This window comes from Erythranthe guttata, chromosome 14, assembly GCF_056151865.1.
Source record: "Erythranthe guttata isolate IM_541 chromosome 14, IM_541, whole genome shotgun sequence".
NCBI classification, from domain to species: Eukaryota; Viridiplantae; Streptophyta; class Magnoliopsida; order Lamiales; family Phrymaceae; genus Erythranthe; species Erythranthe guttata.
In genome coordinates, this window is record NC_142546.1 from 5,931,064 (window position 1) to 5,949,432 (window position 18,369).

Below are 18,369 nucleotides of genomic sequence, written 5' to 3' on the forward strand. Positions count from 1 at the left end.
CTTTCATCTTCTCTCTTCTCCACCTCTCCACCTAAATCCCTCAAAAAACTCCTAAATTTCAAGCTTCCTCCACCGTTTTTGTCGTCGCCGCCGCCGCTCATTGTCGCCACCGCCACTTCCTCCTTCGTCTCCACATAAATAATCTCTTTCTCTCATGTTCGTTGTCTCTCTCGATTTCACTCTCTTACACCACCATCGTCTCCACATAGATTTGCAATATACCACCACCGTCGTTGCTTGTGTCGCCGCCGCCTCCTTCGTTTCCACGTAAGGCTCCTCGGTTTTTCGTTATCTTTCTCGATTTCTCAAGGTTTTTTTTTTGTTTTTCAGATCTGTCTACCACCACCTTCGCCGCCTCTCTCACTCTATCTTTCGCTCACCACCGTCACCACCGCCGTTATCGTCGATTCCCACTCCGTCTCTTTTGCTAATTTTCTATCTTTGTTTATGTATTTTTCGATCTCTCTCTCTCTCTCTCTCTCTCTCTCTCTCTCTCTCTCTCTCTCTCTCTCTCTCTCTCTCTCTCTCTCTCTCTCTCTCTCTCTCTCTCTCTCTCTCTCTCTCTCTCTCTCTCTCTCTCTATATATATCTGAAAATACAGTTTCCTATCTGAACAGCAGCATGACTATAGTTATATTCTAATATGACTATAGTCATATTTATGTATTTTTTCGAATATGACTGTAGTCATATTCGAATATTTGAATATAATTGTAGTCATATTCGAATAGTTCGATCTTCTCGTTTCAAGTTTACTTGTAATAACAAGATTAAAATTGTGTTTTTTAATGATTTTTTTTTTGTGGATGTTGATTGGATTGTTTCGTAAACAATATGGAATCTTAGCTGTTTTATACAAATTGGTAAACATGATTGTACCGCACCATATAATCGAGATTTTGAAGTTAAAAATATAAAAAAACTGCAATATAAAGAAAAAATATGACTACAATTGATATACTCGCATATAGTCATATTCAACTATAGTCATATTCGGCGTTGTAAACTGTCGAAAAAAAAAATCAATTTTATGTTTAATTTTTTTTTTTAAATATTTTTATTAAAAAATATTAAAAAAATAAAAAATAAATAAAAATGACTAAATAAAATCCGAAAATAATAAAAAATAAAAAAAATCATTTTTTTATTTGGTAGCAAGTTTTTAGGAATTTGGATGCAAATTTTTAGGAATTAGATTGTTGTTATGGAAAGAAAGAAAAACATAATTAATTGGGAGAAATTATGCTAAGGGGTTTTTGTGCATAAGTTCCTAACCAAACATCTTTATTATTCTAGGTTTAGGGGTTATATCGCTTTCACCAATAAGCCCATCCCTATAATACTTATTATAAATAAAGAAAAAATTCATGTATATGACAAAATTACCCCCAACCCTTTACACCCAATTTTTAATTGTAACCCCAATTTAATCAATTTTGACTTTTTTTTTAAACATTTTTTTCAAAAAATATTTTTTTGCCGCTGGATTCCGGCGTTGACTGTTCGAATTTTTTTTCTTTTTCTGATCTGTTTTTTTTTTGCCGCCAGATTCCGGCATTGACTTTTTTTAGTGTTTTTTAGTGGGTGTTTTTTTAACGTCCGCCGCTAAACGTTTACCGTAATTGTGTTGTCATTAACGATAATTATACTGTCCCTAACAGTAAATTAACGTAATTATACTGTCACTGACAACACATTAACGTAATTGTACTGCCGTTGACAATACATTTATGTAATTGTATTGCTGTTGACAAGTAAATTAACATAATATTATTATTATTTTTTTGTTATTTTTTTTTTAATTTTGTTTGATTTGTTTACAAGTCAACGTAATTATATTACTGTCGTTGACAGTAAAATAATTGTAAACACAATAATATTACTGTCAACCACATGAATATTATTATTTTGTTTGGGTATTTTTGTTTTGTTTCGGTTATTCACGGAGTAACTTAATAATATTACTGTAAACACAATAATATTAGTGTGGTTGACGGTAATATTATTGTTGTTATAGTAATATTACTGTCAACCACATCAATATTATTATTTTTTATGGGTTTTTTTGTTTTGTTTAAGTTATTCACGGAGTAACGTAATAATATTAATGTCTATTATTGTAATATTACTGTGGTTGACGGTAATATTACTATTGTTATAGTAATATTACTGTCACTTACAGTAATATTAATTCTTTTGGCTTTTTATTATGTTTACATTTGTTGAACGGTCAACATATTAATATTACTCTATTACACAATAATAATGAGTTTTGTTGTGTTAATATTAGTGTGCTAGAGATTAATATAACAATATAACTGTGTTAAACTGACATATAGTTAATTTTACTGTGTTTAACAGCAAAAAAAAAGTCAACTCCGAAAACCGGCCGAAAAATCAGGAAAAAAAAAAGTCAACGGCGGTGACGGACGAAATTGTCTATAAAAATGTGTTTTGGGTCAAAATTGAATAATTTGTGAAATTTGGAGTCAAGTTGAGGTTAGATTAAATTAAATGAGGAAATTGAAGCATATTAAAGTATGATGGACTACTTTAGTCTTTTACAAAGTAAACCTTTGGGCCATGTGTGGACTTTTATTTGTAAAAAAGTTTATTGTCTGGATCTCCTTATGAATAAGTAACCATTAATGGACTTATTTGTAATGTGGCTTTATGGGCTTAATTTCACTTTGCACCCTTGAAATATACCATTTTGGCACTTTGCACCCTCAAAAAATAATAATAGCACTTTGCACCCTCAAAACATAATAAATCATTCACAATGCACCCTCAATTGAATAATAAAGGCAATTTCATTTTTCATTGGTGTTTTTATTTTCCGGGTACAAAATAAAAAAAAAAATTATTTTCTTGAACTTCAAACCTAATTTCGAGCGGACAAAGTGCGAAAAAATAAAAATTACACCGGATTATTAAAAAAAACTACATTTTCTTACAAAAGAAAAATAAAAAATAATCTTTTATCACTAAATTATTCGATTAATGGATCTTTTATGTAACTGTTTAAAATTATTAGGTGAAAATATTTAGAAGGAAATATGATCTTCAGATAACGGAATAGCTGAATGATTTTTTTTCGTAAAATATTTTATTTTGATAAAAAAAAATATAATTTTTAAATATGTTGATGAAATGTATTTTTATTCTTAAACTTTATAGTTTCAAAATGATTGACGAATAAAAAAAATATTTGACATTTGGCGTTCTAAAAAAATATCACTAAAAATATTAAATTTATAATTTTTAGCTTTAAAAAATCATTTGGGGTGCATTATGTATGATTTATTGTATTTCGAGGGTGCAAAGTGCTATTAATTTATTTCGAAGGTGCAAAGTGCCAAAATGATATATTTCAAGGGTGCAAAGTGGAATTAAGCCGGCTTTATGCTAATTGACATAAGGATAGAATTGGAAATACAATTTATAGGGGTTATCAGAAAGAAAGATTTAAGGGATGGACATATCACCATTTCTTAACTACATGAGGGGTTTATTGCTATATGTAAAGATTTAAGGGGTTTAATCCGATATGTGTAAAGTATATAATAAAACTCGAGCGGGGTTCCACCTGACAAGACGTCTCTCTCTCTCTCTCTATATATATATATATATATATATATATATATATATATATATATATATATATATATATATATAACTGTCCGAATTTCCCGCTCACCGCCGCCGTTCGAAATTGCTCTCGCCGTTCACCAATCTACCTCCTCCTACAAAGGTATGGGTTTGTGACTATTTTTTTTCCGAAAATTGAATTAAGAGGAAGCCAAAACTCAATTTCTATATTTTATCTGTTCATATAACGTTTGATTTCTGTTCTGGATAAGGGGACAGATTTCGTCCCTTGTTGTATGTATTTTTCAATTGTTTCTTTAAGTATTTTTTTTTTAGGTCTTCCTTTATTTTTAGTAGAATGATTGATGAAAATAGGAAAAGTAAAAAGAATTAGAACTTTTTACTATTACTGTTTTTATAATGTTTCCATTAGAAAATATGGTGGTTTTACTGTTGTTAATATTCTTGTATATTGAAACTTGCAGTCTTGATTCTTTTAGTTCTGTTGTTTATTTTTTTTATTTTTTTTATGGGGTCATTAGCAATAAACCCCTCATATAGATAATAAATGGTGATATGTCCAACCCTTAAATCTTTCTTTGTGATAACCCCTAGAATTTGTATTTCCAATTCTACCCTTATGTCAATTAACATAATTAGTCTCAATTATTCCTTTTTTCACTCTTTCCATAACAATAATCTAATTCCTAAAAATCTACTTCCAAATTTCTAAAAATTTGCTACCAAATCAAAAAATAGGATTTTTTTTTTGTATTATTTTCGGATTTTATAGCCACTTTTTTATTATTTATTATTTTTTAATATTTTTTTAATAAAAAAATATATTTTTTTAATTTATTTTAAACAAAAATTTGATTTTTTTTTTCTCGACAGATTTACAACTCCGAATATGACTATAGTTGAATATGGCTATTATGTGACTACGTTGTGTATAATATTGTAATTAACATATTGTAGAAGCATAATTATTAATATAACAGTAAGAATATGACTACTATGTGAATGTGACTGTGCTTTGTAAAACATTATAATTAACAGACAGTAGAAACATGAATATGACTATTATGTGACTACAGTTTGTATAAAATACTGAACATGATAGTGGGAATATGACTATTATGTGACTACAACTGCGTAATGTGACTACAAGTAATCAGCACTTGAAAAAACTTGCAATATTAACAGCAAAATACATTGCAAAAAGAAAAAAAATGACTATGAAAAAACGAAAATAACTAATGTGATCCTTCAACAATGGCCATCGAACATGTTTTTTTGTTGCGGTATCCAACTCGGTTGCACCGACTGCACTTAATCTTCCGTTTGATCTTCTCTGTTAAATATGACTACACTGTTGAACATATGCAGCACCACAAGCGACTAATCTCGTAATTCAATAGATTTTCCAGATCTAAACATTCAGGATATGTAGAATAACACAAAAATTAATATAATCAAGAATAATTGAAAATCAAGGTATTCGTTCATAACAAACAAATAATAGAACTAAAAATCCAGATCCATGACATATTCTGTCAAACGTGACTACTCTGTCAAACGTGACTACTCTGTAAAATACATTGCACCACAACCGACTAATCTCGTAATTCAATAGATTTTCCAGATCTAAACATTCAGGATATGTAGAATAACACAAAAATTAATATAATCAAGAATAATTGAAAATCAAGGTATTCGTTCATAACAAACAAATAATAGAACTAAAAATCCAGATCCATGACATATTCTATTGCTAGTTCGACAATTAATTCGAGAAAAATAAAAAATAAAATTTACCAATTAATATAGTATATATTGGTCTTCCGCGTTGAGAGAAGGGAAATCTCCATATAGAAATCCGACGGAGGCAGCGACAAGGTGGGGGAGGCGCCGCCGCCAATTGTACCAGGCGTCGATGTCGTGGTGTTCGACGAGGGGGGAGACGATCTCCAACATCGGCGGAGAAGGGCCTCCTGCAACGGGTTTCGGCGGCGGCGTTTGAAGGGTGACTCCGGCGACGGCGGTCTACAGATGTGAAGAAGAAGGAAAAAAAAAAAAAAAAAAAAAAAAGAAAAAAAAAAGCTGTAACAGAGAGAAATAGCGAGAGAATGAAAGAGAGAGAGGCGAGAACCGAGAGAATGAAATTGAGGGAGAAATAAAATTGTATTATATTAAAACCCTAACACATAAGGGCACTTTAGTCTTATCATGGCTGGTAAGGGGGGTCTCACTAATTTAGATTGGAATGTGGGTTATGGGAAAAGTCTTTAAAGTCAATTGGGTTTAGTTCAAAATATTTTCTAAATAAGCGGTGTATTGCATATTTCCCCTTTTTTTATTTACTAATATAGATATGGAGGATACAATGTTTTCAGGTCTTATAGATATGGAGAATAAGGTCCAGAGTGTCCTTGGCATTGCTGGTTTGTTTTTTTTTTTCTTTTTTTTTCCCTTTTTTACTATTTACTTATTTTTGTATGCTGATATTTTATTCTTTTCGATTACGTTTTAATTCTTTTTTTTCCTTTTTTTTTTTTTGGAAACAGGACTCATTTCGGGGGTATTATTTCACTTGACACCGATGTAAGTTCACAATGTTATCATTTTGAAAATGCAATTTGAGGGTTTATTGTGTTTTGCTTTGTTATTAAAGATGTGTTTAATGAGTTCTATGGTGCGCTAATATTATTGTTTTTCTTCGTTTGCGTAAAAGATGATGATATGTGACCTAACTTGATACCCAAACTTTGTTAATAGGAATGTTTTTCTAAGGGCCACGAAGAAAGACTCGTCGGGAGAAATATCAATAACCCCTTATTATATGACACATGCAAACTGCTATTTTTCTATGTGGTGCGTGCCTGTCTTTTGGTTTCTTCAACTATTTACAGAATTGAAACTAACAAATAATCTGTTTCACATTAATATTCTAATTTGTTGATTTCTCGTTTCTTGAATAGGTTTGCATCATGTTTATCAAATGCATTTGCTGCAATTGCGAATGTAATAAACGTTTGGATTTCATTTTTTTGGTACACAATGTTTTTGTCACTTTCACCAACTAACCTGAAAGATAAGCGTTTTAGGAGTGGTTTTTTTCGTTTATTTGTTTTGGTTATCTTCTCGATGAATGCGGTTTCTAGAGAGATTTTCGCTGGGTTTTTAGCCACGGCTTCCTCCATAGTTGTCTATACTTCATCACTAGTAAGTGTATCTATTCTTCATATATCTTTCTCCATTTTGGGCCTATTAATAAATATATAAAATGATTTTCTTCATCGTAGAATATTTGCAAACATTAATTAATATATTTATTTTTTACCTTACTAATCAATCATACTTAAAGACTAGAGAAGATTTTTTGTAATTAACGGTATTTGCATTATTTTATGATATTTCCTAATTAATTGTTGAATTTTGACGTAAATGTAGATCTCGGTGATCAAAACAAAAGAGGTGAAATTGACGACTTCGTTTTTGATGTTCTTGAACGGGGCCTTCTGGTTTGCCTTCGGATTACTTAAGCAAGACCTTTTTTTTGTTGTAAGTATATAAATACTGTATGTAATTCATGTATGTGATTTTCAGATTTATTTTTATAATATCTGCCGGCTAAATATATTTACTACTTTTATAGGTATCAAATGGATTTGGGTGTGGAGTGGGAGCACTACAAATGTACTTCATTTATCGAAATAACAAAGGTGAAACCATAAATCAAAAGGAAAAAGGAAAGAGGAAGGCCAAGATTGCATGAATGAATCCTCTCGAATCTATCATCAAAATTCAAAATAACTTCTAGTGAAATTAAATTTAAATTAATGAAATACTAGTATTTAGTTTGGACTTTGTGACGTCCATAAATGCTCCATAAATGCACCTGTTACTTCTATATGCACCTATTACTAAGATTAAAAAGGAAAATAAAGGAGAAGTAAGTCCAAATGAACTTAGTGAGGAGTACAAGGGAAAAATAGTGAAATCGAATAATAATTACAACAAGCAAACAATAGAAGCGTTAGATTTGGAATTGGAGTTGGAATTGGACCATCTAGAGAATGGTCGTTTGATAAGGAATAAGAGGTCAAAGTATAAGGCGCAACAGTATGATCAGAATAAACAATGCAATCAATATGTACAGGTAGAGAACAATGTTCAACGGGTAATTCTCGGATATCAATTATGAATTTCGTGGAGATTCCCACGGTAACAATTTTGGATATCAAATATGAAGACCGTGGAGATTCCCATGGTAATAATTTGTTCATGTACATGTACCTGCCTTGTGACTCCCTTAGTTGTAACTACCTTATAACACCGATCAGGGAGCTACCCTGCTAATCAATCAATAGGCATGCCCGGGTGCATGCCGATTCAACCATCAACACAGATAACCTCCAACTATGCCAATGGTCTGAATCCAATATGGGTACTGTCGAAGAGACCATCCACCGTCGGTCCAATACTGTCCAACAGTCTTTTTCGAACAGCCTCGGGCCCACTGTTCAATTATCCTTAAGGCGTCCATAAAGGATATCAATCGTATATAGATATCGGATATGCTTCCGACAATCTCAATTTATTGTTTCAATCCCAATGATGGTTCCACTTTGGATAGAATAAATATCATAGTTCAATAGTTTTGGGATTCAATAAGTGACTGATCACGCTAATTTCATTGAGATTCCAATAACAAGTGACAATATTTTGTGGTCACGAAATCGCTATTCAAGAAGGGTATGATCAATGGTTTCGATAGAAGGGTGACCACAAATCGAGATTGTATAACAACGATTCAAGTAAAAGTAGAACAACAATGATTTCGATAACGATTGATGAAAATGAATCTTAACAACAATAGTCTACGGTTAGAATTGAATCCGTAGAATTGTACAACTCGAAAGACAAGTGGTTCCAAAAGATCAATGAAAAGTCAAGATATGAACGATCCGATTCATCAATCACAGTATGTACGAAGCGAATGATTTATTGGATAAACACAATAATCCTAAATGGTCCAAGAGTCGGGAAAAGAACGATTTATGTTCATTGAACCACTGTAGAAACAAATCAAATAATTAACTGAATCATAATAAAAGTGGTTCAACTAATGGACAAGTCAAGATGTGAAATAATTCAATATTGACAGAGAATTAGACTGAAACTCGTTAAATAATTCAAGGATCAATAAAGGAACTCAATTGAGTATCCAAAGAATCTGGATGATAAGTTATTGGAATAAGTCTCGAATCAAAATGAAAACTTATTTGAATAGTTCGAGGAAGAAGATACGAACCATCAAGAGGATTCCGAATAAATCATTATTTTCAACAATTCAAGAATCAAAATATAATACGATAGACAACAAGTAAGATATATCACATTTAAGTGATCAAGAAGCAATAACGGATATCTTATTCTCAGTGTGTATTTTGTTTTTTCAAGAAATAATAGTGAAGAAATAGAGATCATCACCTGAAGTCCAATGCAAGTGCTATAAAAACACCTTACTCTCGAGCCATGCTCAAGTCTTGAATAAGAGCTTTAGTACACTCGACACCTATAAAAATATTCACCACTTAACAAGATTCCAAATGCTAATATAACCGTATTATTCCACTATATCTCATAGTCAATTTCTTGAAACATTTATTAAGAATGACTTGCTGCCACAACTTATTCTAGCAATCATTACGATCATCGTACTTAACCGAATAACCTAAACGATATATCGAATTAATGAAAATCTATTGTGATCTTTGGAGACCTGCTCCTTTAGCTTCAAATCAAAGATTTCAATTTTATGCAATATTTGTTGACGATTACTCAAGGTTTACATGATTATATCATTTGCGGAGAAAATCTGAATTTTTCGATATTTTTAAGAGCTTTCAAAGGCTTGTGGAAAATAAACTTGATCGTCGAATTAAGATTTTTCGGTGTGATGGTGGAGGTGAATTTAATACATGTAGTTTTCTTACTTATATCCAAAAAAATAGTGGAATTGAGATGCATATCTCCTGCTCATGAACTCCGGAGCAAATTGATACATATGTCCTGCTCATGAACTCCGGAGCAAATTGAGAGAGAGAGAGAGAGAGAGAGAAGAAAAAAATGCAAGGCGTTCTACAGTCAATACCATCAAACCCCAGAACTAGAGTTTCTTTCCTACCTCCGCCATTACAGGATTTAAGGTACAGATTCAACCATGTAATAAAACCCATACTAAAATTATTCAAGCAGTAACTTTATACTTCATTAATATTCTCTTTCTTGTGTGTCTGTCGGAACATGAAATTAAGCAGAGAATACAATATAATCAGTTTACTCGAACATCCGATGGCGTAAAATAGTTCGATAATCACAAATTACAACCACTTACAACCAACAGCAACACACAACAATTACAGTCAATAAATAAATTACTAATAACCATTCTAGAACCGATTATAACTCCATTTGAAAGTACCAATTTTTATGTGAAAGAAAAATAATTTATTTTGCACAAACATACCCAGAATTTGAAAGTTCATAGAACTAACCCGTTTGAGATGTACGCTTCCACCAACGTATAAACACATGTGGGGTAGGAGTGAGAAAATGATGGGATTCACAGATCTCACATCTCCTGGCCGGATCTTATATCCGCTGATTGGCGGATCGCGACCCGGGCCCAGGATATATCCGGGTTCCACTCAAAGTGAACCAAAGATGAGAACCGGGTGGATTACAAGATCTATCCGGCCAAATCCAGCAAACCAAAGGGGCCTTACGATTTGATAACATTGGTAGAATATTATAACCTGACGATTGTAGAATAAAAGCAAACAATATACGTATATTTGTAAGAATATGGGGCATAAATGAAATAAAACTATAATCTCAAATCTTTATTAAACTGAATCCATATACACAAAATACACTCGATGGTTTCAAATCTGATTCGAGTGAATCTGTTATCTAGTATGTATACATACATACAACAATATATATAGCTCCCCCAAAAAACGGCAACTATATTCAAATACCTAAGACCATTAACCGTCACAAATTCAACTATTAGTTGAACAAATTTGTGTCGAATAAACGCAACTCCTAAATCTATATAATCTGTACAGCAGAAAACAAAAAAAGTAAACAAAAAATATGATCTGTAATAAATCAGACAAGAATCTGAGACTTGGCGAGCATGCGTGAGCATTTCTTACGAGTAGAGCTGCTCAAAGCACAGATACAGTTTTCGAGAAGATCGTAGTCTTCTTCCCAGTAAAGAACGGAAGCCAGCTCTGGTTTCTCTAGAAGCATCTTAGATGTAAGAAAACCAGCAATGGACCATGTTTGGTAGAGACGGGCTTGCTTTCCTATGAATTTCCCGTTTTTAGTGTCGTAATATTCGGGCCAGTGATCTGCAGACAGCCTTTTTTCGGCTAAATCAATTGCCTTCTTTGCCAGATCCTGTCTACCCATCTTCATGCATGCCAATGTGAACTGATTGAGCAGAAAAAGACAACAAAAAAATATATATACATATAAGTATATACTTCACTGTGATCTAAAGTCAAATGCAAATGGTGCTCCGTTGAAATCACTATTTAGGAGCAAGTGAGCTAAAAGAAATAACATTCGGGATTTTCTAGAACTTGGAAAAATACGGGGTTTTTAACCTCTTGTTATATACTTGAATGAAAAAGCATATTCATCATTTCAATCAGAATACGATGTATATGTCTCTACTCTTATGGTGAATTTTGGATATTTTGCACTTTCAAGATGGACCAATTACTCGGAGTTTATTGTTAAAAAACTCCCCATGTTATTCAGCAAAAACAGACTAGCCCCTCAAAACTCCCTTTTCTTTTTTTCTGGGGGGTTGGGGGTGGGGGGGTGTTGCACAGAAAGCCATCACTGTAAAAAATTAGCAAATTTACAGGAGATATTTCAAACTCTTTATGTGTGGACTCGAGAGAGATAATATATTCCACAGATTCACATTCTACACATCAGTTTTATAGACAAAGACGAATATTCAAGATTCCAGTATATTCTCCACACAATACACATCGTAACATTTAATGCTCAAACAAACTAATTATTCAAAGTAACTCTTACCTGCCATAGTAGAGTCGGCCATGAGCCACCGTTATGATATGACCAAGGCCTAAAAAAAAATAATAAATAAATAAATTTAAAGGCAAAGGAAAAAAAGGAAAAAAGGAAGCAACTATACAAAAAGGTAGTATTGTGTAAAACTCACGTATTCTTAGGATCGGATCCGGTGATAATTCGCCACTCCTCCTTCTTCAAAGCAGGGTAACATATCTTAAGAGGCATCTGACCAATAAGATCGTCCCATTTAGCTTCAATCATATTCAGTATAGCCTCGTTTTGCTTCGGAGTACCCAAAGAGGACACAATCGACCAAAGATTTCCGAGCGTGAAGAATCTAAAATCCATATGAGCTGGCTGAAGATTCCCTATCATATAACCGCCTTCCTCTGGAATCCAATGCATCAGCCAATCAGGAATTTGTTCAGGATATATATTGAACTTGTTTGTGGCTTCCGTGGAATATTCCTCCGTCTTGTAACGGTATATTTCGTTGATCTTTTTTAGGTCAACCCAATAATACTCTCTTATGTGAAACGATAGTGCGCTCAGCCTGTTGTTTACGGCCCTCACCAAGTTTTTGGAGCCTTCTTCTGGTGTAAGCATCTCACGTGCGCATCGAAGAGACGAGTAGAACAAGGACTGTGATATAGATATGTCACAGCCGGGTTAGTTTAGCATTAATATTCTTGCTAGCAGTTAAGGTATAACATGTGAGGCATATATAATATCTAGTTAGTTTCTCAAGATATAATTTCATACAGTTGTAAATAGTCTACAATAATAAATTTCGATCGTAAGAGACTCAGCGAAGCAGCCAAAATATATCGATTTAAAACTGATTAGTTAACAGAAAAAAGATATACCTGAATCTCCAAAGGATGACCGTGAATACCCATGCGCCTATCAATCATGCAAGAGCCATCAGTGACAAGTAGAGACGGAAACATATCGAAACCGTCGGACAAACATAGGTTTAAAATCAATTTTATTCCCGTTTGTACGTCCACCCTTTCTTGCAGTGTGTAGTCACCCGTCAGCTTCCCGTAAGCTCTCAATAATATAATCCACCACAGTCCTGCACATAATTCAACATTATAAAAAACGAGAAAATTGCTGAAGTATGAGAAAATCAAGAATGTAAGAAAATAAACTAAATTATGGGTAAAGATTAACTAAAAAGAGAGACATTGACCACATACCAGAGTCAACAGGGGCAACGCGGCCAATAGCTGACTCCCCGAAATCGGGATCGAGAACTTCCTCGAACTTGTTATCATCTAAAGCAACTGTTCTAACTTTAAAACTAGCTGGCATCAATCCTTGTCCTGGACTGTAACAGTCTACAGTCTTCTCCCAGCTCTACAGACGACAAACGAGTGGGAACATTATGAATAAAGAAAAACGGACAAAACTCGATTAACGATCAAATGACAAATCAAGAAAACCCTGAAAAAAGCCAAGGGCTCGTCTACATTTCATTTATCCTAACTTTAATACATAGCAGCTTAAAATTTTAGCATCCGTTAATCATGCAATGTGCAGTAACACAATGAATCCATTTCCTTCAAGCAGCAACGGAACATCCTAATTTGCATCGGATCGTTAACACTTGCAAACAATAATCTCATTAAAAGAAAGATAGGTTCTCATTTTCACGGCCGCAACCAAATGCATATTTCAACCGGAACTATTCTTCAATTCATATTTTGATTTGAAAACATCATATCCTAAAATCAACGTTCACCAAAATACACATCAACATTTCATTCATCCTAATTTTAATACACATCAGCATATTTCAATAGGAACTATTCTTCAATCCGTATTTCGATTCCGAAACATCATATCCTAAAATCGATATTCACCGAACAAGACAATAAACCGAAACTCAAATACATACGTTAAACATTTACTTACAACACGAAAAACACGCATTACAAAATACGCACGAACAAGATCGAGATCGAATTACCTGCAACTGCAGAGTATGAAGCAAGAAATTCCTCACGATTTCACCCTCCCCCTTCAACAAAAACGCGAATGCCGACGGAATAAAATCCCGAATAAAAACCTGATCGTAATTAAGGGGCATTTTATCGTTCGGGTCATTCGCAGCCACAGTCCCGACGGGGCTCCCGCAATAACTCACAACCGCGTTTCTCAACAGCCTCCACGCCTCCTTTTCGACCTCCGATTCCTCCCTACCGATAACCTCCACACTCTCGATTTCGCCGTTCAAACCCTCGTTTTTCAATTCGCAATTGCCAATTTCCTCAAATTCAATCCCCTTTTTTCCCTCCTCCTCATTCTTCACAATATTTTCATCCAAATCAATTTTCTCGACGACAACCGGCTTCACATTTAGGTCACCGCCGTGCACGTAAATCCTCTCGAAATTCTTGTCGTTCACGCGCGTTTCGATCGATGTCGAGAAATTCCTGATATCCGATGCGAGAGTGGCGACCACATAGTAGGGGGGCCTGTGGGTGGTCGGGGGTGAGAATATTCTCGATTGGCCCCACGCCGCGATTCTCTTGCCGCCGGAATATTCCTTCCGAGATTCGTTGAAAACGGCTTTCACACCGGAAAAACGAGGCGAACAGGTGCCGTAGAATTTGTAGGTTTTCAATCGGGAAACACACAAATTGGAGGGAAAATTGGGGGATTTGGGAAAGGGGGCGGCGGCGAACATGATTCTGGAACAGGGCTTCATGATCATCAACGTGATGGAATTCATTTTTTTTTTTTTTTTAAATTATAAAATAAGAATTACGATAAAGAAAAATAAATGAACGGGATATATGGTGAAGAAAGAAATTTGATGTTGCGGAAGAAATATCCCGTTCTAGGGTGAAGTTAATTATCTGGTTTGATGCAAGTTGTTGGTATAAATGGATATGAAAATAATGGAAAGAGGGCTAGAGAGAGAGAGAGAGCGAGAGGTGAGAGAAAGTATGGGAAGAAATGGCGTATTTGAAAGGTTTTCTTGGGAAATGGGAAACGGACCGTATTGCTAGTTAACGGCGTGGACTTCATAGATTCGTCAATTTTCTTGTCTACATTTTCATCCTTTCCTTATTTTTTTTTTTTCTTTTTTTCTTTTTTATTAATTATTATTATTATTCTTGTTATTATTCTTATTATTTATTGTTATTATTACTTCAACATGAATTTATTGCGAGTCGATTCTATTCTCAATCAACGTTTGTCCTTTGGACAAATTTAGTCATGTTTCAATTCTTATTAGGGTTTCTTGGATTTCTTGGCGCAACTTGTGTGAATCCAAGCGGAATGGTGGTATGGGCTTCCGGGACCTTAGGATGTTTAATTTGGCTTTGCTAGCGAAACAATTATGGAGAGTGTTGACGTCCCCGGATTTGCTTCTTTCACGTATTATCAGAGCTCGATACTTTCCAAGTGGAGATATTTTTAGAGCTGTTGCAGGCATAAGACCGTCGGCGACATGGCAGAGTATGCTCAAGGCTCGCCCGTTCCTAATTAGAGGGCTTCGTCGCCGTATTGGAGATGGCAAGGACACTTCAATCTGGGCCGATCCCTGGTTGCGAGATGACGGTAATTTCCAGATTATTACTAGACGGCCCATTTATTCGAGCTTCCCAGACAAAGTTGCTGATCTGATAGATCCATTGACAAATACATGGAATGTCGAGCTCATTCGGGAGCATTTTTGGGATATTGATCAAAATAGAATTTTGGAAGTCCCTATTGGAAGTGTATATGCTAAAGACCGATGGGTATGGCACTATTCCAAGAATGGCCTATTTTCAGTTCGGTCTTGCTACCATGTCGTTATGCAGGGGACTCAAAACTCGAATGGTAATTGCCGAGGTGGGATAGAGTCGACAAGTGGTCTTCATCCTTGGAGATGGCAGCTTATTTGGAAGATTAAAGTCCCACCGAAAATTAAGGTTTTTCTTTGGTATGCATGCTGGGGCATACTTCCGACAAACGCGGAGCTATGGAGACGCAAAATTATTCACTCGCCGGAGTGTCCTCGATGTGGGTCTCCTGTGGAATCTATTATGCATGCTCTAACTGTGTGTGGTGGAATGAGGGAAGTTTGGGAATCGGATCCATTTAGACTATAGCTGGAAGATTACTCATCTGTTTGGAAATGGATCGAAAAGCTACAAAGTAAACTTCGCGAAGAGCTATTCTTACTAGCTGTGGTGGTTATGTGGAAGGGGTGGGAAACACGGAATAAAGTGGTGCATGGAGAGACAGGGCTGAAGTCAGAGCGGATGGTGGATTGGAGTCGGGATTACCTACACGCATTCCGGCAGGCATTACTTCCATCAGCAACTAGAATGGAAGCTACACACCAAAGTCAATGGAAAGCGCCTCCTATTGGGTCGATAAAAATTAACTGTGATGTTGGCTTTCCATCGGGGAAGAATTTCTACACAGTAGCGGCTGTGGCTCGAGATAGCGAAGGCAATTGTTTGCGTTGGGGTATTCGAAGTTTGGAAGGCCGTCCACGGGTAGAGGATGGTGAAGCCTTTGCTGTTCTTCATGCTCTAAGGATGGCCGAGCTCCAAGGTTGGAGCTCAATCATTATTGAAGGAGACTGCTTAGAGGTGATCAACACGTTTAAAGACGGGATTCTCACGCTCAACTCTTTTGGCTCATTTGTTGAAGACGGTTTAATTATTGCTCGTTTATTTTCTCATTGTGTATTTCAATTTGTTAAACGTTCCGGAAATCTTCTCGCTCATAGACTAGCTACTCAAGGCTCTTTTATTTGTACTGAGGATTTCTCGTTGCCTCTGAACTTGGCCATGGTCGCCTAATAATATTGCTATTCTTGCTGTCAAAAAAAAAAAAAAATTCTTATTAGGGTAAGGATCGTCGACCTTCTGAGTTAAGCTTCTGAGTTAAGGTCAAATTATGAAAAAGTTATTTATGCTTAAGTAATTGCAATTACCTCTATGAATTTTCTTACAAGTCCACATTTATGGTGTCAAATTAAAAATAATTTTGTACATTCTCTGGATTTCACTAGGTTGTATTCGTTTTGTACAAAAATGCAGTTTCTGATGTACTACAATCTGATATTTACAAGCCACAAAACACATCTTATGATCATCTTATTTCAAAATCTGGAGCTCGAATGGGGTAAAACGAGTACAAATTGGAGAATATTCAACATAATCTAGAAAATTCCACTAAATTTGATGCCGCAATAGTGTACATGTAAGAAGATCCATATCGAAGGGAGTTGTTGTAATTACCCAAACATGGACTTCGACCCTACACTCGGTGATAAATACCGGGTGGGTCTTTCTGCTGCCACTAGGGTTAACCTGTAGGGGTTTTAGAGAAAAGCAGGAAAGGACACGTGGCAGCAGAAGACTCACATGGTATTTATCACCGGGTGTAGGGTCGAAGGAGCCTTAAACATGAAAGGGTTTTTTTTTTTATAATTTGACCTTGCATCAGGGTTGCCGTAATTTACCTTATTATTATTTTTTTCGTGGGCTAAATACAGTTTACACCCTTAAAGTATGGGTCTTGTAACACTTACCCCTGATGTATGAGATGTACCATTTTCCCCCTTCTGTTAATAACTTGACGGTTGGAATCTTCATTTTGTTGACGTGGCACATTGTTTGACGGTTAGTGTATGTGTACTGCATCTCATCAGTAAACTGTGTTGTGATATCGGCATGCATAAGTGGGTGCTCGTAAGTTGAAGAGTTCACTAAACTCCCTCACCCTAGAAATCTCTAAGTGGTTCTCAATTTGGCTCCTGCTGCAGCAATGTGTTGTGCCACTGCTTCAGTGGCAGCTAGAGTTGAAGCATCTGCGATCATACGCTGAAGGGTCTATTTTGTTATCTGAACCTAGTGGGGCCTCGCGAGGAGGATCTTGTGGTGGATCCCGAATATGAGAAGGGGGAAGCGGCAACCTAGAGCCTCCATGAGGTGGGAGGTTGTTAGTAGTGTCACGCTCCCCTCGAGCAGATGTCTCAAGGCCATCATGTGCACTACGTGATCTAGTCTGCCTTCCCATGGACGGTGTCATTACGATGATGATAGAATTAGATCACCTGATACAGTTGAAGTATGATGAGCTGGAAGAGTAAAGTGGATCACTGGCTCACAAGCTTGATGACCCCGAGATACCTGCGATCAAAAAACACGTAAACTAAACCGGAGGTTGATCCGACGGAAACCCCTCTGACGCTCAAGTCAGGCGCGTGGATTACAAAAATCATAAAGAGAATATGAGCAGTTGTATTGTTTGAATATTGAACGTAGCTTAACAAATGAGTTAAAATATTTATTTATACCTCGTTCATTGACTGAAGTTATTTAGTTGAGATTGCCGGGCCCAAACCTTATTTGAAGGTGATTGGACCTTCGTTGTAGTGATCTTTAAAATTTAGTTCGTGACCCAGTAAATAAAAAAAATTTAGGCATTGTAAACTCATTGATCTGTCCGATTAGACATGTCAATGTCTTACTACACAAGATTTAAAAAACTAATATTATATAAAATATGAACAATACTATACTCTTAAATTTTACTATATATGTTAGAGTAATATTTTTTATTTTATTTATTGCTATAGTTATGTATTAAATTGGTCATTTTAATATTTTTCACCTTTAAAATGCTATCTCG

At 35.2% G+C, this 18,369-nt stretch overlaps 2 protein-coding genes and 2 long non-coding RNA genes across 5 annotated transcripts; 3 read left to right on the plus strand and 1 right to left on the minus strand.

Moving 5' to 3' along the window:
- Positions 1–3,674: 3,674 nt before the first annotated feature.
- On the plus strand, positions 3,675–6,619 carry LOC148765006 (uncharacterized). The gene is made up of 4 exons (XR_016029763.1): positions 3,675–3,754; positions 5,964–6,035; positions 6,159–6,195; positions 6,370–6,619. It is a non-coding gene; the product is annotated as an uncharacterized LOC148765006 (long non-coding RNA).
- A 72-nt stretch (positions 6,620–6,691) lies between these two features.
- LOC105956531 (uncharacterized) lies at positions 6,692–7,458 on the plus strand. Its single transcript, XR_016029762.1, has 3 exons — positions 6,692–6,816; positions 7,045–7,155; positions 7,250–7,458. It is a non-coding gene; the product is annotated as an uncharacterized LOC105956531 (long non-coding RNA).
- Positions 7,459–10,476: 3,018 nt separating this feature from the next.
- Positions 10,477–14,839, minus strand: A/N-INVA (Plant neutral invertase family protein). Of its 2 annotated transcripts, XM_012980446.2 has the most exons (6): positions 13,694–14,839; positions 12,921–13,080; positions 12,585–12,796; positions 11,867–12,360; positions 11,722–11,770; positions 10,477–11,100 (listed from the first exon to the last, which is right to left on the minus strand). In XM_012980446.2, exons 1-6 carry the CDS (start codon positions 14,456–14,458, stop codon positions 10,774–10,776), a joined length of 2,007 nt encoding a protein of 668 aa, XP_012835900.1. In that variant the 5' UTR covers positions 14,459–14,839; the 3' UTR covers positions 10,477–10,773. The 2 variants fall into 2 exon arrangements, with proteins under 2 accessions (XP_012835900.1, XP_088670000.1); XM_088813874.1 differs by lacking the exons at positions 10,477–11,100; positions 11,722–11,770 and having other exon boundaries at positions 11,863–12,360; positions 13,694–14,665.
- Positions 14,840–15,983: 1,144 nt separating this feature from the next.
- LOC148765007 (uncharacterized) lies at positions 15,984–16,532 on the plus strand. Its single transcript, XM_088812648.1, has one exon. The coding sequence runs from the start codon at positions 15,984–15,986 to the stop codon at positions 16,530–16,532; it is 549 nt and encodes a 182-aa protein (XP_088668774.1).
- Positions 16,533–18,369: the final 1,837 nt, after the last annotated feature.